The 20,014-nt window shown below is 40.7% G+C and overlaps 1 protein-coding gene across 1 annotated transcript in view; it reads right to left on the bottom strand.

Annotated features, from left to right (window-relative positions):
* The window catches only part of kif28 (kinesin family member 28), a 67,680-nt gene that overhangs the window by 4,178 nt on the left and 43,488 nt on the right, over positions 1-20,014 (bottom strand). Inside the window, exons 14-21 of the mRNA XM_043696754.1 lie at positions 18,819-18,963; positions 17,833-17,948; positions 16,617-16,724; positions 15,228-15,502; positions 14,166-14,300; positions 8,872-9,038; positions 5,442-5,638; positions 1,995-2,136 (exon numbers count right to left, since the gene is read on the bottom strand). Coding sequence (XP_043552689.1) covers positions 1,995-2,136; positions 5,442-5,638; positions 8,872-9,038; positions 14,166-14,300; positions 15,228-15,502; positions 16,617-16,724; positions 17,833-17,948; positions 18,819-18,963 — 1,285 coding nt within the window. The remainder of the gene's footprint in view (positions 1-1,994; positions 2,137-5,441; positions 5,639-8,871; positions 9,039-14,165; positions 14,301-15,227; positions 15,503-16,616; positions 16,725-17,832; positions 17,949-18,818; positions 18,964-20,014) is intronic.

The following is a 20,014-nucleotide window of genomic DNA, read 5'->3' on the forward strand; positions in this document are numbered from 1 at the left end:
ACTCCGGAAGTCAATTCCTCTACCAATAAAAGCCAGTTCGCCATATGCCTTCTTCACCGCACTATTTACCTGTGTGGCAACTTTCAAAGATTTGTGTACATGGACACCAAGATCCCTCTGCTCATCCACACTACCAAGTATCCGACCATTAGCCCAGTACCCCATCTTTTTGTTATTTTTCCCAAAGTGAATCACCTCACACTTAGCTACATTGAACTCCATTTGCCACCTTTCTGTCCAGTTCTGCAGCTTATCTATATCCCGCTGTAACCTGCCATGTCCTTCCTTACTGTCTACAACTCCTCCGACTTTCGTGTCATCCGCAAACTTGCTCACCCAACTTTCTAACCCCTCTTCCAGGTCATTTATAAAAATGACAAACAGCAATGGTCCCAAAACAGATCCTTGCGGAACACCGCTAGTGACGGCACTCCAGGATGAACCTTTGCCATCAACTACTACCCTCTGTCTTCTTCTGGCCAGCCAACTCCTAATCCAAACCTCCAACTCACCCTCAATGCCATACCTCCGTATTTTTTGCAGTAGTCTACCATGGGGAACCTTATCAAACGTCTTACTAAAATCCATATACACCACATCTACCGCTTTAGCCTCGTCCACCTCCTTATTCACCTTCTCAAAGAATTCAATAAGGTTTGTGAGGCACGACCTACCCTTCACAAAACCATGCTGACTATCCTTGATCACATTATTCCTATCCAGATGTTCATAAATCCTATCCCTTACAATTCTCTCTAAGACCTTGCCCAAAACAGAAGTGAGACTCACCGGTCTATAGTTACTAGGGTTATCCCTACTCCCCTTCTTGAACAAGGGAACCACATTTGCTATCCTCCAATCTTCTGGCACTACTCCTGTAGACAACGAGGACATAAAAATCAAGGCCAATGGCTCTGCAATCTCCTCCCTTGAGTATAGGCATCACTCAACTTGGGAACTGACCCTTAAGAAATAAATATCCAAATATGGTGTTGGCATGTTCAACTGAGGCAATCAAGCAGGCACTGGATGATTATTTAGATAGAAATAGTACTTAGGGATATGAGGAAAGGGAAGGAAATTGAAGCTAGGGAATATAACTAGTACAAAACCAATAGGCTGAATGGCCTCTTTTTGTGCTATGAGAAAGTGAGGACTGCGAATGCTAGAGAGTCAGAGTCGAAAAGTGTGGCGCTGGAAAAGCAGGTCAGGCAGCATCTGTCGACCAGGAGAGTCGATGTTTCAGGCATAAGCTCTTTATCAGGAACATGCTGTAACAATTCTGAGATTCTGTCTTAGAAAGGTACAGTGCAGATTACCCAGAATTATTCCAGGGTTTAAAGGGTTCAATTATGAAGCCAAGGTGCCAACATGGTTCATATTTCTGTGAATTTGGAAGTATCAATGCTAATCTAACTCACAAGCATAAAACGATAATTCCAAGTACTGTAAATATAAAGAAACTACTCCCTCTGGTGGAGGAATACAGAATAAGGTGGTTTCTGAACTGGACCTGAAACATTAACTCTGATTTCTCTCTGCAGATGCTGCCAGAGCTGCTGAGTTTTTTTTCTCACTAATTTCTGTTTTTAATTACAGAATAGGATGGCATAGTCCCATGAAATTAGAGCCAAGTTATTTAGCAGTGAAACCAGGCCAGTTTGCTCACATATTGAGCAGTGGTGGAAACCTGGAACATGCTCCTCCAGCATGGTGGTGAATACGGAGTCAATAGAAATTTTTAAAACTGAGAGTGATAAGAGTTTTGTTATGCAAGAGAATTGAGTGATATGGAATAAAAACAGGTAAATGGAGATGGAGTGCACGTCAGCCACTACTTAGTAAAATGGATAAACAGGTTCAAATATTTTACTGTTCATGTATTTCCATATGTGTAAGAGAAAGAAGCTGCAAAATTAGTGAGACAGTGTTGGCTGTGCAGCCTGAGCAAATTTGCATTTGGCATTACAGCGCACTCTGCTGGTTCCGCATACCATCACTCATTTTCCTTAAAGCGCTCTTAATGGAGACATTGTCTTTTCTTAAGGTTCTGTTGACATCTCTCAGAAGTTCAATCTCTTGCTCCAACTTCGATAGCTTGATGTAAAGCTCCGAGAGCTGGTCATCGTCTATTTCCTGCAATGGAACAGAAAATCTAATCGTGAAATTATGAACGGAATGTATTCAATTTTTATTAGTTTACCAACCTTTATTAAGTTCCCTGTAAAATATGTGTGCAGCAAACAGAATCTGGTCAGCCAACAATTACTTCCACAATTTTAATAAAATGTGCAGCTTGTCAAAAGTAAAATTCAGAGAAAATGTGGTGAGAGGAAAAAGATTTAAAAAACATGAGGGGAATTTTTTTTTTACACAGAGGGTGGTTCACCTGTGGAATGAACCTCCAGAGGAAGTGATGGATAAGGGTCTAATTATAGCATTTAAAAGATATTTGGATAAGTACATGAATGGGAAAGGTTTGGAGCCAGGAGCCGGCAGGTGGTACTAGTTTAGTTTTAGATTATGATTAGCATGGACTGGTTGGACCGAAGGATCTGATTCTGTGCTTTATGACTGTATGGATGTTTGTCAAGAATTTGATTAAATCGATATATATCAGTGTTGTTAGGTTTTACGTTTTCAAAGTTCTGGAAATCATAATGTTTTTTCTCGCATTTAGAAGCACTGTCAGAACTAAAATTGTAGCTGCTTTGCTTCCAAGATCGAACCTTCTACTTATCACCTGCTGTTTTTTATGGCCATTGTGTTCCACACTTCTATCACACATTGAGGGAATTCCAATTTTAAGGTAATGTCCCCTTTCCCTAGAGTCTCCGCACAAGTGATAATAGTGAGTTTCTATTTACTTTATCAATTCCTTTCAACATGTTCAAAACCTGGATATAGGTTTGCTCGCTCAGCTGGAAGGTTCATTTCCAGATGTTTTGTCACCCTACGAGGTAACATTTTCAGTGGGCCTCCAGGCAAAGCACTGCTGATAATTCCTGCTTTCTATTTATATGTTTGGATTTCTTTGGGTTGGTGATGTAATTTCCTGTGGTGATGCCATTTCCTGTTTTTTTCTCATGGGTGATAGATGGAGTCTAACTCGATGTGTTTGTTGATAGAGTTCCGGTTGGAAAGACATGCTTCTAGGAATTCTCGTGTGTGTCTTTGTTTGGCTTATCCTGACATCAGGATGACGAAACATCGAGAAATGAACCTTCGAGGTCAGCAAGCAAACCCACACCCAGAACCTCAACCTGAGCTACAAATCTTCTCAAAATTTGCTATGTTCAAAACCGTCAAGCATATCACCCTTAACTTTCTATATGTTCCAGGAAATACAACCCTAATGTATGTCATCACTCTTCATAATCTAATGCTTGGAGACCTGATCACATTCTGGTGACTTTGTGCTGCACTTATTCCAAGATGAATTAATATACCCTTTCAAAGATGCCCTGCACAAAACAGTACACAAAATACCACAATTGGTCAGGAACGCTTATGCCCGAAACGTCGATTCTCCTGTTCCTTGGATGCTGCCTGACCTGCTGCGCTTTTCCAGCAACACATTTTCAGCTCTGATCTCCAGCATCTGCAGTCCTCACTTTCTCCTTTGTGTTATAAAGGCCAACGTTCCATTAATCATTCTGATTATTTAATCAATTAATGTCTGCATATAATTTTATGCTTTGGTCTATGCCATTTACCAGACCAATTGTTAATTGTATCATTGGGAAATTGCAGTAAATGCAAATGTATAGGCTCAGTTTACAAATTACAAATTTACAACCCACCCAAAAAAGTTTGTAACAGCAGATGGCAGTTTCTGCTACTTGACCCTCTCTTGTCCTAACACAAGGAGACAGTAGTATTGGGAATACATATTCTTAATTAATGGAGGATTTTAAATTATTTGGACTATATGTGGTTTCTTGGAAATCAAATGAACAGCTCAATGAATGCTGTAAGCCACTCGCTATTTACTGGAAATCAAGTAACTAGAAAGGAGTTGAGCAAAACTTGTTAGAGAGTTAAGAGATAAGGTTTATGGATTTAATTAACAACTAAAGAACTAGGGATGCTGGAAATCAACCCTGTTCTGAAGAAGGATTACTGGACCTAAAATGTTAACTCTGCTTTCTCTCCACAGATGCTGCTAGACCCGCTGCATTTTTTGAACAATTTCAGTTTTCATTATGGATTTAATAGTTGGTTTAGAAGTGGTGTAGCCTATGCACTGATGTTTGTCTAGCAACACCCTTGTAGACTGGTTCCTTTTCTCTCTAGGAACAAAAGACCGCAAGAAGCTTGCAGCTTAAAAGATCTCTCTGTCTTCTCACCTCACAACATGACAAGCTAACAAGATCTCTCGCCAGGCTAAAGTATTTCTAAGAACTTGAGAAACGTCCAAAAGAAATTAGCATCCCAGACTACCTCATAAATTCTGAAGCTGCATGGTGGCTCAGTGGTTAGCACTGCTGCCCCAAGCACAAGGGACCTGGGTTCGATTCCACCCTCAGATGACTGTGTTGCATATTCTCTCTGTGTCTGCATAGATTGCCTCCAGTGCTCTGGTTTCCTCCCACAGTCTAACAATGTGTGGTTTAGGTGGATTGGCCATGCTAAATTGCCCATAGTGTGCAGGCCAGATGGATTAGTCATGAAAAATGCAGGGTTACAGGAATAGATTAAAAAATTGGGGTGCTCGTTGGAGGGTTGGTGTGACTCAATAGACTGAGTGACCTGCATCCACACTGTAGGAGATTCTATGAAGTTAATTCCATTCAAAAACCTAAGCCAAACTGATTTTCCATCTGATCTGAAAAGACCAGTTTGAAAATTTTCCATTATTCTATAGCAATCAGCATTTTGATCTTGTCGAAGGAAACATGGGAAATCGTGAGACGTCATCCAATTTCATCCTTTGAATTCAGATTCTTGGCCCACAAATTTATTTGCCTTAAAAAAAACATACATGCTCTGCAGAGCTGTATTGTCTGGCTTGTTCTATATGTGTCTGTTTGGGGCTCAGAGCATATAGTTTAATTCCTGATTATAGCTAAGTTGTTAACTAGTTTTCCATTTGTTTAAAGATTAAGTACTGTTTATAATAAAAGAATTATTGAAGAAATCTAGTGAAACACTCTTTTACTCTGGACAGTAGTAATAAAGAGAAACAATTTGCCCATTTTAGTGATTAAATAAGAGATTTACGCTTTTGGTATGGTTTGCAGAGTAGTGGGGATGATTTCCAGTGATTCTTCTTGTTCGAGTTGGAACAGTATTTATAAGGCCAACCACAAACTTCTTTTCACATGTTATATAGCCATTCCCTGTGTAGCTATGCCAGAACACCTACATGCTTTTAAAATTAATTCTATTGGGATATACTTTTGTAAAAAAAAATGTGAGCGCAAGTGAAGTATACTTACCACAGTACTGGGCAGTTGTGGTCTCACATAGTCAATAATTATGCTGCCTTCATCAGTGAGTTCAATATCATCTAAAGGGGAACTGATTTCTGTGCAATCCTCTTCACAACATGTAAAACCAATAAAACGTAATCCAAAATACAATCCTGTTATTTTTATTTGGCATTGACCAACATGCTGATCACATAGGACAGTAACTGTATTACAATAAATGAAAAAAACTATTGTTGCCAGATTCTTTCTCTGGGCTGAGCAAGGAGAATGTTGTTACCAGTGTTGTTCAACTGTGAGTTTTGGAATAACATTGTAAAAACTTAAAACACCTTAAGACATGTAGATCTCCTTTCTCAGGCTGCCCAAAGGCTATCTAAAGACATGTAGATCTCCTAGGCTGCCCAAAGGCTATCTAAAGACATGTAGATCTCCTTTCTCAGGCTGCTCAAAGGCTATCTAAAGACATGTAGATCTCCTTTCTCAGGCTGCCCAAAGGCTATCTTAAGACATGTAGATCTCCTTTCTCAGACTGCCCAAAGGCTATCTTAAGACATGTAGATCTCCTTTCTCAGACTGCCCAAAGGCTATCTTAAGACATGTAGATCTCCTTTCTCAGACTGCCCAAAGGCTATCTTAAGACATGTAGATCTCCTTTCTCAGACTGCCCAAAGGCTATCTTAAGACATGTAGATCTCCTTTCTCAGACTGCCCAAAGGCTATCTTAAGACATGTAGATCTCCTTTCTCAGACTGCCCAAAGGCTATCTTAAGACATGTAGATCTCCTTTCTCAGACTGCCCAAAGGCTATCTTAAGACATGTAGATCTCCTTTCTCAGACTGCCCAAAGGCTATCTTAAGACATGTAGATCTCCTTTCTCAGACTGCCCAAAGGCTATCTAAAGACATGTAGATCTCCTTTCTCAGACTGCCCAAAGGCTATCTAAAGACATGTAGATCTCCTTTCTCAGACTGCCCAAAGGCTATCTAAAGACATGTAGATCTCCTTTCTCAGACTGCCCAAAGGCTATCTAAAGACATGTAGATCTCCTTTCTCAGACTGCCCAAAGGCTATCTAAAGACATGTAGATCTCCTTTCTCAGACTGCCCAAAGGCTATCTAAAGACATGTAGATCTCCTTTCTCAGACTGCCCAAAGGCTATCTAAAGACATGTAGATCTCCTTTCTCAGGCTGCCCAAAGGCTATCTAAAGACATGTAGATCTCCTTTCTCAGGCTGCCCAAAGGCTTAGAAACTTGGCTGGTGTTTCTAAATCATTAAACTTTATTTTAACTTTTACATTTATATTTTTAATCTTAACTTAGTTTTATGCTTAATTATAGAGTGAAATATTATAAACACACGCCTCCAAACTCGACTACATACAGGTTTAGTAAATGTTTCTTTGAAGTGCTCAAGTAAAATCCAAATTAACACCTTCAACTTACAGAAAATTAACTACAATTGGTATACAATTAATTAGCCATGTTCTGTATTGTATACTGTAATACCAAATACTGTAATACTTCATCAAGGCTATCATTCCTTGCAATCAATTCCCACAAGAACACCTTCAATAGCTAGAGCATAGAGTCTGGAGCCCAGAGTTTAGAGTGTAGAGCCTACAGTAACTCATTGAATGCTTATTCAATTCATTGCTCCTGACATAATATCACCATTTTAAGTGGAGAGAAATTTCTGACTTTATATTGTTCTTTCCCATGATGTGGAATTATGAAACACTGTCCATCCATACTGTAATTCCATCGCCATCTGTAGATTTCTTTTCTTGAGATCTGCTGTCAACCTGATTTTCCTAGTTCACCATGCCTTCTTGCATACCTTTTCTATATCCTGATTTTTTTTTCTTCCGACATCCTGATGACTACTAGGAGGCCTGTACATAACCACCATCAAGGGTCTTTTATCTTTTGCAGTTCCTCAACTTTAGCCAAATATATTCTACACTTTCTGACTCTCTATCAGCTTTTGCAATTGATTTAATTTTATTTCTTATAAACACGGCAACCTTACCCTTCTAGGAGAAAGTGAGGACTGCAGATGCTGGAGATCAGAGCTGAAAAATGTGTTGCTGGAAACGCGCAGCAGGTCAGGCAGCATCCAAGGAGCAGGAGAATCGACGTTTCGGGCATAAGCCCTTCTTCAGGAATGAGGAGGGTGTGCCAAGCAGGCTAAGATAAAAGGTAGGGAGGAGGGACTTGGGGGAGGGGCATTGGGAATGCGATAGGTGGAAGGTGAGGGTGATAGCCCGGATAGGGGGTGGGGGTGGAGAGTTCAGGAAGAAGATTGCAGGTCAAGAAGGCGATGCTGAGTCCGGAGTGGGAGGGGGGGTTAAAGTGTTCAGTCACGGGGCGGTTGTGTTGGTTGGTGCCCTAGAGGTGTTCACTGAAACGTTCCGCAAGTAGGCGGCCTGTCTCCCCAATGTAGAGGAGGCCACATCGGGTGCAGCAGATGCAGTAAATGACGCGTGTGGAGGTGCAGGTGAATTTGTGACAGATATGGAAGGATCCCTTGGGGCCTTTGAGGGAAGTGGAGGGGAGGTGTGGGCGCAAGTTTTGCATTTCTTGCGGTTGCAGGGGAAGGTGCCGGGAGTGGAGGTTGGGTTAGTGGGCGGTATGGACCTGACAAGGGAGTCGCGGAGGGAGTGGTCTTTCTGGAATGCTGGTAGGGGAGAGGAGGGAAATATATCCTTGGTGGTGGGGTCTGTTTGGAGGTGGCGGAAATGATGAAGGATGATACAATGTATCTGGAGGTTGGTGGGGTGGTAGGTGAGGACCAGTGGGGTTCTGTCCTGTTAGCGATTGGAGGGGCGGGGTTCAAGGCGGAGGTGCGGAAAGTGGAGGAGATGCGATGGAGAGCATCGTCAACCACATCTGAAGGGAAATTGCGGTCTTTGAAGAAGGAGGCCATCTGGGTTGTTCTGCCCATCTGCCTCTCCTTTCAATTAGACATGATTTAGTTCCCATGCCTGAACCCCTTGCAGACACGTCTCTATTATATCCACATTGTACTTCCAATTTCAATCTGTGCTTTATTTAATGCATATATTTAAGTACAAGACTCTCAGTCCTGCGTTGACTGCCCCCCTTCTCATAGTTATCCCCTCATCTGCAGTGCCTGAAGCTGAATTTCAGACCCTTTCCATACTTTATGTCCTATTCCTTGTTCTGGAATTTTTAACTTCTTGTTGAGCCCTCCCCCCTTAACATTTTCCATAATTTTCCAAGCCTATTCCCCATCCATCTATTTAATATAAAGTCCTACCCATAGTGCTGGTTATGCAATTTGCAAAGATTCTGCGCTGAGCATGATTCAGAAGAAGCCCATCCCATCCTAAAAACAGTAATGACGCCAATGCCAATGAGTTCAAATGCATGTCCCCCACACCAATCTTTGAGCCACAAAGGTCTTTTATTACCTTGGAGGCCCCACAGATCCAGGACCAGAGCATGATATTGTAGATAGTTCAGTAGTTCCTCTGACACACTTTTGACAGTGAATTGCATTACTTGATCAATTCTTGCATTAACAGTGTTCCAGATAGGTTTGGTGCAGAAGGGGCATGGATGGTTAAGTACATGATACCTGAAGAGATTAGCACACAGTTAATCTTTCTCAGGGCCCTGGTTTGTGAGTTCTTCAGGTATATCTTTCACATACACTGGTACATTAATTGTGCACAAACTGATACTACAGAATAAGTCAATAATTGTATGCGAGATATAAATTTTCAGCAATTACCAGCTGCATACTTTAGACTTCTAGACTCATTGCTCTAGATTCTAGATTCTTTGGTGTCCATGACACACAGAGAGAAAGTACACAATTGCCATTAAGTTCATTTAGTGCAGAATTTAATTACAATTATTCTACTGTGTGCACTTATCACAGTGACCTCTCTTCATAAGACTTCCAACCACTACATAGAATAGTGGTGAATTTACAATACAGGTAACAGACCATTCAGCCCATCAGTTTCATGTTGGTATTTGTGCTTCACAGGCACCTGTGGAATCGTATTGCAATAAGAGTCACATATTTGGGAAGGATCATAATCATTTTTCGAAATCCTCGTGATGGAAGCAGAACTTTTTTTAAACACTCCAGGCACAATTTTTTTAAAAAGTATTTAAAGGACAGGAGATTAAATGTCGTGATAGGTGGAGAGCTTTTCTTTAACAGTTCTTTTTGATGCTTTAACAATTTCGATGAGTTTATATATATATTATTTAAGTACATTCATGTCTACCTTTCAGAATTCTAAAGTACACTTCACCTCTTCCAAAGGGCAGCTTGTCAGTCCAAAGGTGTACCTGATCTTAACCAAAGGTGTCCCAGAACCAAATCCAATAAAGGTACCTTTTCCCTTTGAAGGCAATCTTTCAGCCTATCCAAAGGACTCCACAAAGTTTAGACCTACTCTTACCAGGTTTAATCTGTGCACATCATATTTCACATGCCCAGGTCACCAAAGTCAGACTTGAGGAGTGGCAGCTGCTGATTTATATGGGCAGCTATTTCTGTGAAACACAAATGCATGAAATGTGACTTGCCCCAATAGATAAGTGTCATATTCAGGAACAGAACTCTTGCTTCTTTTCTCAATGACAGAAAGGCTCTGGTCATAGCAAAAATCCAAGTTGGAGAGTCTGTGAGTCTGTCAGAAAAGCTGCCTTTTCTTTGTGTCCAAGTGTTTAAAAGCTCACACCTAATTTTGAACAGGTTGGTTTTACTTCTGTCCCCAGTTCCTACATTAATCAACCGAATGGACCTATTCCTGGGCCTAAAGCAACACAAATTCACACACCTTCACAGGCATTCTGATTTACCTTAAATTCTAAAAGACAGTTTCAAACATAACCATTTTGAAAAGGGAAGCAGTCATAACATTGTCTCTGATTCAGAGTCTTTAACCCATGTGCATTAAATGCCATTACGTGCACAGTCAAGGTGCAATAATACAGTGGCTCAGGGAACATTCAGACACTCACATAATAGTTGCTAAGCTTAGGTAGCTTGTATATTGATCTTAAAGGGTTAATACTGAGGAATGCCATAAGTACTACCCACCATTGGGACGTCATATGGACTTGTGAACAAATTAGCTTAGGATTTCAGAGGAGTCAGACCCGACATCCAGGTCCTCCTAATAGCTTTTGGAACAATGTCTATCATGTCAACGTAACCTGGGGCTAGTTGCTGATATTTGAGAAGCTATTTTCTGTTCAATACAAAAGCATCTTCCAATTAGATCAGAAAGTGGTTTATCCCTACTGCACTAGACCAAGCGGGTCCTGTAGATCCTAATGCCTAAAGAGGATAGTGACAGCAAACTCACTACTTGGTGAGATGCAGACTGGCTTCAGCTGCATGTCCACATTTGGAGTGACCAACTTCTGATCTTCCCAATCATATGGATGTGACTTTTAATATCTCATCAGTGGGAAACCATGACCTTTGTTTACAAAATATACATCTAACTATGTCTCGGGAAAAGGTTAAAAGCAACTTGTTATCTCGCAGAAGAACAAAGGAAAAGCAACCACCTTCATGACTCCAGTTTATACCAGTCATGAAGGGGCCTTGAGTGTCGGAACTGTTTTGGACAGGTTCGGCACGATTCAGTGAACACTTGTACTTTTTATCACAATGATAGAATGTTCAACCCAAGTTGACATTCAAAACACCATCTTTAAAGGGGGAATAGGCAAGGAACGCATTTGTTGTCCATCCCTAATTGCACTTGAACTGAATGGTTTGCTGGGCCGTTTCAGTGGGGAGTTATGAGTCCTTCTAATTAGTGTGGAGGTGGAGCCACAGATGGTCCAGATCAGGTAAGGACAGAAGAAATCCTTCCCTAAAGGGCACTAATGAACCAGATGAGTCTTTGCAACAATTGATGAGAGCTTCATGGTCATTATTAATGAGATTAGCTTTTGGGTTTATTCTTATGATTTGAATTTATATTCCATCAGCTACTATAGTGGGATTTGAACCTAAAGCAATAGCCTGAATTACTGGTCCAGTGACCTCAGCACCACAAATATAGAATAAACAAATAGCAATGCCCCAATTTAAATTAGCCTATAATTCTTTAAGGGGAAGCTAACTAACCACATAGTGAATAATTTGGAGGTTGGGTGAGATGAAGTAAGATGGGTTGATGTTCCTATGGAGAATTAACTCTGATGGCTAGTAATCTTGGAGTACCTCAGGATTATACCATTGGTATTATTCATTTTTAAGTCTTCACAGTTAGTATCTGACTATTGGAGTCTCACATTGCCCTAATACGTGGACAGTTGAGTGAGAGATCAATGGAGAGCAATCAGAAGTGCAAATAGGAAGTGATTTTATTCTCTTCTTGGCTGTAGGAACTGAGGCCAGCTGCATAACTCCAGCTGCATACCTGAGACAGTTCAACTAAAACATCTTGGATTGGAGACTGGATGTGGAATATTCCTATCAGAAACCACGAAAGCTGGAAGCCTGAAACATAGGCGCCACAGTAGTTAAGGAAAAGATGATATATTGTTTCAGGTGAGACTCATTGTCAGAAAAAGATCTTCTAGGTTTCATGGCAAACAGTTCCTCAATGGAAGGAGGTTATCTAATGACAACCAATAAACATCTAAGTCCTGACTCCAATCTTGACTGAGAATTGTATAATTTAGGACTCAGAGGCAGAAGGATATAGTGTCCCAGTAATTCGTAGCCATCTTGTAAAAGCCACATCACATATTGCCCTGTACACTTCTACCATCATCAGAGAGGGCCCAGTGAAGAACGTTAAAACTTAGATTCACCATCTGAGTTCCAAGGAGGGGCAAGCAAAACTGGAAATGGTTATATTGACATAGAGCAACTCTGGAAAAAAACCTTGTTTTACATTGCAAGATGCATTAAAATTGAATCTTAATAATGATTTCACATAGTCAGCAACTCTATGTAGGTCACATGGTGTAATGGATAGTGTTCCTGTCTCTGAGCGAGAAGTTCCAGTGTCTTGTCCCACTCCAAGCTGAGAAATGTGTGCTTGTAATAGGGTGAAACAGATTGAGTATCAACCTGCAAATTCTCTTAGCACATATCAGTTGCAGATGGATAACAACAGGAACAATTCTTGGTTAACCACTTAGAGTCACAGAGTCATAGAGATGTACAGCATGGAAACAAACCCTTCGGTCCAACTCATCCATGCCGACCAGATATACCAACCCAATCTAGTCCCATCTACCAGCACCCGGCTCATATCCCTCCAAACCCTTCCTATTCATATGCCTTTTAAATGTTGCAATTGTACCAGCCTCCACCACTTCCTCTGGCAGCTCATTCCATTCATGTACCACCCTCTGAGCGAAAAAGTTGTCCCTTAGGTCTCTTTTATATCTTTCTCCTCTCACCCTAAACCTATGCCTTTTAGTTCTGGATTCCCCCACCCCAGGGAAAAGATTTTGTCAATTTAGCCTATCCATGCCCCTCATGATTTTATAGACCACTGTAAGGTCACCCCTTAGCCTCCGACACTCCAGGGAAAAACAGCCCCAGCCTATTCAGCCTCTCCCTACAGCTCAAATCCTCCAACCCTGGCAACATCCTTGTAAATCATTTCTAAACCCTTTCAAATTTCACAACCTCTTTCTGATAGGAAGGAGACCAGAATTGCACACAATATTCCAACAGTGGCCAAACCAATGCCGCAACATGATCTCCCAACTCCTGTACTCAATACTCTGACCAATAAAGGAAAGCATAACAAACGCCTTCTTCACTATGCTATCTACCTGCGACTGCACTTTCAAGGAGCTATGAAGCTGCACTCCAAGGTCTCTTTGTTCAGCAACACTCCCTAGGATCTTACTATTAAGTGTATAAGTCTTGCTAAGATTTGCTTTCCCGAAATGCAGCACCTCATATTTATCTAAATTAAACTCCATCTGCTACTTCTCAGCCCATTGGCCCATCTGATCAAGATTTCGTTATGATCTGAGGTAACCTTCTTCGCTGTCCACTACACTTCCAATTTTGGTGTCATCTGCAAACTTGCTAACTATCCCTCTTATGCTCACATCCAAATCATTTATATAAATGATGAAAAGTAGTGGAACCAGCACCGACCCTTGTGGCACTGCACTGGTCACAGGCCTCCAGTCTGAAAAACAACCCTCCACCACCACCCTCTGTCTTCTACCTTTGAGCCAGTTCTGTATCCAAGAAAGAAAATTCCACCAAGATTAATGGAAAGAACATTGGAACTTCTGTCATTTCTAATCATAGCTCCAAATCACAACATGCATTTTAAAAAATAATGTACACCATCACAACAACTTGGACTCCCTATGTGAACTGTGACACATCACTACTAATCAAGAACTTTACTACAAATGCCATGTACTCAATTGCAGAAGAGGAGAGGAAATGCAACTAGGATTTAATGTCTTTATGCAAAAGGTGATGAAACAGTGGATCAGATTTCCCAGGAAAGTGATAAAGGCCTATGGCATCTCTAAATTTAGGAAGGAATAGATTATTTTGCAGAGAAAAGATTGAGGGATTTGGAAGATAGACACATAGACAGTAATTAACGGACAAGCTGGCAATGGTTTCTGTCATGTCCATTCCTGGGGTTGGTTCAGGGATGTCCTGCAAGGTAATTGATACCCATTGATCAAACAATCATGATGTTAGTTCCATATGAAAATATATTCTTACTGAATCTGAATTCCTCTCATGCTATTCTGCTTCAACCATCTGATTCCCAAGCATTGCTTAATCTGAACTTGAAAATCCAACCTCTGGCCTACCATCTCTGTGGGGTCAATGAGGATCTCATCTTCACTCAGAGGTCTAGAGAAAAATACAAACTTATTTAACATTCTGAAAATGTAAAAAGATGCAGTGATACTACAAATATCAATTCTCAGGATGAGTATCTGCACCTAGCAATGTCGGTTGCTCAAAAGAGATATATCACTGTCTTCACAATGCAGTGTAAGCAAATAAAGTAAAACTAAATGCTTAACGTTCATATTCAAAATTCTAGTGCAATTTTAATATTGAAAAACTATCGAGACAATCATATTCTTTGTAAGATTTAAAAGATTAAAAATTTTAGGATGTCTTGGAAATTAGACATTTTCTTCCTAGTCCGATTATAGTTATACTGTTGGCAGCATAAAGACTGAGTCTAACTTCTAAAGGTGATCTGAAACCATTGGTTTACATTTTAATTCAAACAACTTCACATTTGGCTTGTAAACAACGTACATACCATCAGACTACGCTTCAGTATAAGATGCGTGGTGCAACTATGCCTACGTTTTGCCTGAGCAAGGATTTTAGTAATTTTTGTCTCAGCCAACATGTTCTGCAACAATAGAGTTTGTTGCAGCATGAACTGTTTTTCCACTGAGAGTGGTTGCACCAAAGATCATTGCTTTTATTTCAAAGGGAAAATGGATAAATATTTAAAGTACAGAAAATTATGGGACGACCAGGAGAGAGTGGAGCAGTAGGATTCCACTCTGAACTGTTCCAAAGAAGAAACCGCACTGATGGATGGGGGAGCTGTCAATTGTGCTGCTACTGTCTGTGGTATATATTTACAGAACTGGACTGATTTTATTGTTGACTGCCAAAGATTTCACTTCAGCCTCTATATTGCAGCCTTTCTGACATATGCAAAATATTAGTCTGTCTTTTGTGATAAATCTTAGCTTGGATGGTTGTTTGGAAAAAAAAATACAAACTAAAACCATTTGTTCTGAAACTTACTGTCCAGTTGGAGTGCATGGCACCAGATTCATCTGTAAAACGGCCTCTTCTTCACCTTGTGAATTGTGAAACTCCACATGTTCTTCCAGTGGAATACAATAGTTGAGAGATTGAAGCCAGACATAGGCAGTTCCTAAATGGACCGCGTCAATAGGGTCCCAGAATGGATCACTCTCTCTATCCAGAGAAATGGTCTCTCCATCAATGAAATGCTGATATATGTCCTCCATGATGAACTTTCTGTTCACAAACTTAGCTTTTGACCAGACCCATACCTGTATTATTGGGGATACATGGGGATCAGACCTAATTTTCTACCCAAGGACATAAAATGTAATGCTTTAATGCAAGTTACAGTAACACGAGTGTTCAGTTCAAATATGAGCAACTTTGCATTAATGGTTATTGTGCATATAAGGTTGCACTTGGTTGGGAATAAGAACTTACTCCTTTATCTTGCAATGATGCATTGTTCCTAGGTTTCTGTCAGAGCTTCTTTGGGCAGCATAGTGACTCAGTGGTTAGCACTGCTGCCTCACAGCGTCAGGGACCCATGTTTGATTCCACCCTCGGGTGACTGTGTGGAGTTTGCACGTTCTCCCTGTGTCTGAGTGCATTTTGTCCCACAGTCCAAAGATGTACAGATTAGGTGGATTGACCATGCTTAATTGCCCATCGTGTTCAGGGACATGTAGGTTAAGTAGATTAGCCATGTGAAATGCAGGGTTACAGGGATACAGTAGGGGGATGGGTCTGGGTGGGATGCTGTTTGGAGGGTCAGTGTGGACTCTGGGCCGAATGGCCTGCTTCCGCACTGTAGGGATTCTATGATTCTTCCCTTGTTACATCACTAGGAGACCAATGAAATTAACTCAGTGAAGGTCTCCACCTGATATCTGTTCCCTATACAGCTGTAGATAGTTTCAATTTTACCCCACATTTGAGTTAAGATAGGGCACTTTCATGTAAAATAAGAGAAACTGCTCAAACTATTCTCACTTAAGATTTTTGCATCAACAGGAGAGAGAGGAGACCTTAATCATTTGAACCGAATGAGCAACCCATTTCAAGGGTACAGGACATGTTTGCATTGTCTATTCCCAAACAATATTACTTTTCCACAGCCACCAGAATATCCAAATCCCATACTCAATGGTGCTACGAAAGGATAACATAGAACATAGGAAATAGGTCAAGGAGTAGTCCATTCGGCCCTTCGAGCCTGCACCACCATTCCATATGACCAAGACTGATCATGCAATTTCAGTATCCTTTTCCCACTTTAAAAAATTTTAAAATCAGGAAAAGTGGTAAAAGAGGAAAAATAACCTTCTTCTGATGCAGTATTATGGGTGTCAAAGCATTTTGTATGAACGTATTCCTCCGTACCTGATGAGTTGTTTTATTTGTCACCTTCACTATCACCTCCTTCACCAGGTCATGGCCCCTGGAGTCTGTTAATGCCAAGTTCTTCACTTCCAATTCAAATTTGAGATCCTGCAATTGAACAATTAAAATAGTTATCAAGTCATAGAGATATACAGCACGGAAACAGACCTCGCGGTCCAACTCGTCTATTCTGACCACATATTTTAAATTGAACTAATCCCATTTGCCTGCATTTGGCCCATTTATGGACCTGTCCAAATGTATTTTAAATGTTGCAATTGTACCCACCTCTACCACTTCCTCTGGCAGCTCATTCCATACACGTACCACCCTCTGCATGAAAACAGTGTTCCTCAGGTCCCTTTTGAATCTTTCCCCTCTCACCTGAAACCTATGCCCTCTAGTTTTGGAGTGCCCTCACCTTGGGAAAAGATCTTGGCTATTCACCATATCACATGATGTTATAAACCTCCATAAAGTCACCCCTAACCTCTGACACTCCAGGAAAAAAGACCTAGCTGATCCGGCCTCTCCTTTTAACTCAACCCCCCCCCCCAAACCTCCCCCGTTTCTGGCAATATCCTTGTCAATCTTTTCTATATTCTTTCTAGTTTAACAACATCCTTCCTACAGAAGGATCATCTACTTGAGCACCATGTCACTTTGGTGCTGAGGGACTACTCCATTGTCAGAGATGTCATCTTTGAGATTAGGCATTAACCTGAATCCATGTCTGCTCAAGTGTTCTAAAACAGATCCATGTCAGACTCAGAACATTAACTCTGTTTCTCTCTCCACCGATGCTGCCAGATCTGCTAGGTTTCACTCGCATTTTCTGTTTTTATGCCATGCCTGCTCTCTCAGGTGCATAAGAAAGATCCCATTCATTCAAACAAAAGCTGGGCATTATCCTGGCATCCTTTCCTTGAACCACATCATTATAAACAGTTGGTCATTCAGTGATTTTCTGTTTCCAAGTCTTGGATTTGTGGAAATTAGTTTCTCCAAACTCATCTTCCAAACATCAGTAACTTTATGTCAGACATAAATCATCAATTGTAAAGCATTTTGTGGTGTTTTCAGGATGTAAAACATGTGAGGTAAGTGCGGGTTTACTCCTCGACAATGCCACACAGCATTGCCCATCTGGAGAGGGATGAAGGAAAAAGTTGGTGATTTTCTTGCAAAAGAGAGAGAAAACAAATTGTGAGATTACCTTACTTAACTCCTCACTGATCTGGTTTGCTTCTGCCACCAGAGGCTTCACTCTGATGTAATCGAGGAACACAGCAAGCACACTCGGGTCCACTTTCTTGTTCCTATTTGAAAGACCTAGTCAGTGGGCGATCAGAAAGAGTCACAGAGAATAATTGCTGCTTTCGAATCACTTACCCCAATCCTTAACCAAACATTTCTGTACACTTGAACAAGTATGACTACTGTGTTACTAGTAGAAAATACAGGTGTATGATTTAGTGTTGTCCATAGCAGTTGTTGAGGCTTCTGATCCCTTCATGGTGTACATTAAATGTATTAAAAATCCACAAGGACCACTATGAAGCCATTGATTGTTTCTGAACAAACACCAGCACTCAAACATCATGCTTTTGTAAACCTGAAAGTTCATACAGCACGGAAACAGACCCTTCGGCCCAATCCTTCCAAGCCAACCTTGTTCCCAAACTAGTCCCATTTGCCTGCATTCAGCCTGCATCGCTCCAAACATTTCTTATTCGTCTACTAATCTAAATGTCTTTAAAATGTTGTAACTGTACATGTTAGTTAGTTAGTTAGTTAGCCAATTAGTTAGTTAGTTCATCACTAACTCAGTGTACCTTGTATAAATATTTACTCTTGGGACCTGGTAACTGGGACCAGGCTGCATGTCTTCCACAGCCAAATTACCCGAGCTGCATCAATTGTCTTTGCAATTGAGAGCCCACTTCACACGGGATTAAGATGCAGACACATACTGTAATGTTACAGTCACATGTAGGTCAGACTAGGAGACAGCTTCCCCATTGAATGTCTGATGTGGTTTTGAATGACAATCCAACAAATTTCAGTCTTTCTTCTCCCATTGGTGCAAATTCGCTATTTCAATAATGACCGCGTGCACTGGATTTTGAACTTGGCACTGCTGCATTAATACTTCAATACCGTAACCAGCACACCACCATAATCCTGGCTTTACCTGCTTACCGAGAGCATCTCTGTCAAAACCTTCTACTGCTGCCAGCTCTGACTGGAAGAAGTCATAGTCATATTTGCTCATGTCCTCACCATTCCGCTCACAAGGAAATCCTACGTAGAGGTACGTGCTGTTAGATCCCAGAATGAGTCTATCCTGAGATACACAAAAGTAACAATGAAAACCAAAAACACTTGTCATTCATTAGTTGTCAATTTCAAAGAAGAATAACAAATATTTTTGCAACACATTTTAACATAAGTTTGAGGGAAGACCTTTTAAATGAAAAAGCTATTCGCCCTTTCAATTTTAAAAAAAGTTTGTTTCAAATAGCACTTTCATATCGTGTAGTATTTGCTTTGACTGACACTGCAGACACACCATGGTAGAGGACCAGAAAATGTAGCAGCAGAAATAGACCATTCTGCTCATTGAGTCTACTCCACCATTAAATGAGATTATGACTGAGCTGATCATCCCTAACTCCAGTTTTGTGCCTTATCCTCATGGCACTTGATTCTGTTTAAAAATCTGTCTCAACCTTGAATATACTTAGTGATTCAACTTTAACAGCCCGCTGCAGTAAAGAATTCCACAAATTGGCTACCCTCCGAGAGAAATAAAATCATCCTCATTCCTCCCTTTAAATGTACAACATGTTACTCTGAGATTGTGCCCTCTTGTGCTAGACTCTCCCACAAGGGGAAACAACTTTTCCACATCTACCTTGTCAAGCTCCCTAAGAATCCAATATTTTTCAATAAGGTCACATCTCATTCTTCTATACTCCAATGTGATGGTACTATGCTCTTTAACAGAGATGTGTTCTGTCTTGCAGAGAAGTGTCATCACAGAGGCACCAAAATGTTCCTTCAGTCAGGCCTTTAGTAAACAACTTTTGAGTTTTCCCTGAGTATTTTTTTTAATAATACAAAAGAATCATGAGTGAGCAGGATCAGGGCTCAAACAGACCCATGAAGGTTTTTAGTTTTGCTTTCAGTTAGAAGGTTTTCTAATGGTTGCTGAGCTAAAGGCTTGAGTTCCCGACTGCTATAGTGGAGTCTTAGACAAGATGTTTCCTCTTAAAAATTAAATGGGACAATTCTTTCTTCTGGACTGGAGAGAGACAGCGCATGAAAGCCATAACTGTTTTGCTGAATTGCATTTTTGCCAAAGGGTGTGTTTATGAGATGCCACTTATAATTGA

The sequence above is a fragment of the Chiloscyllium plagiosum genome, chromosome 9 (assembly GCF_004010195.1).
Source record: "Chiloscyllium plagiosum isolate BGI_BamShark_2017 chromosome 9, ASM401019v2, whole genome shotgun sequence".
NCBI lineage: Eukaryota > Metazoa > Chordata > Chondrichthyes > Orectolobiformes > Hemiscylliidae > Chiloscyllium > Chiloscyllium plagiosum.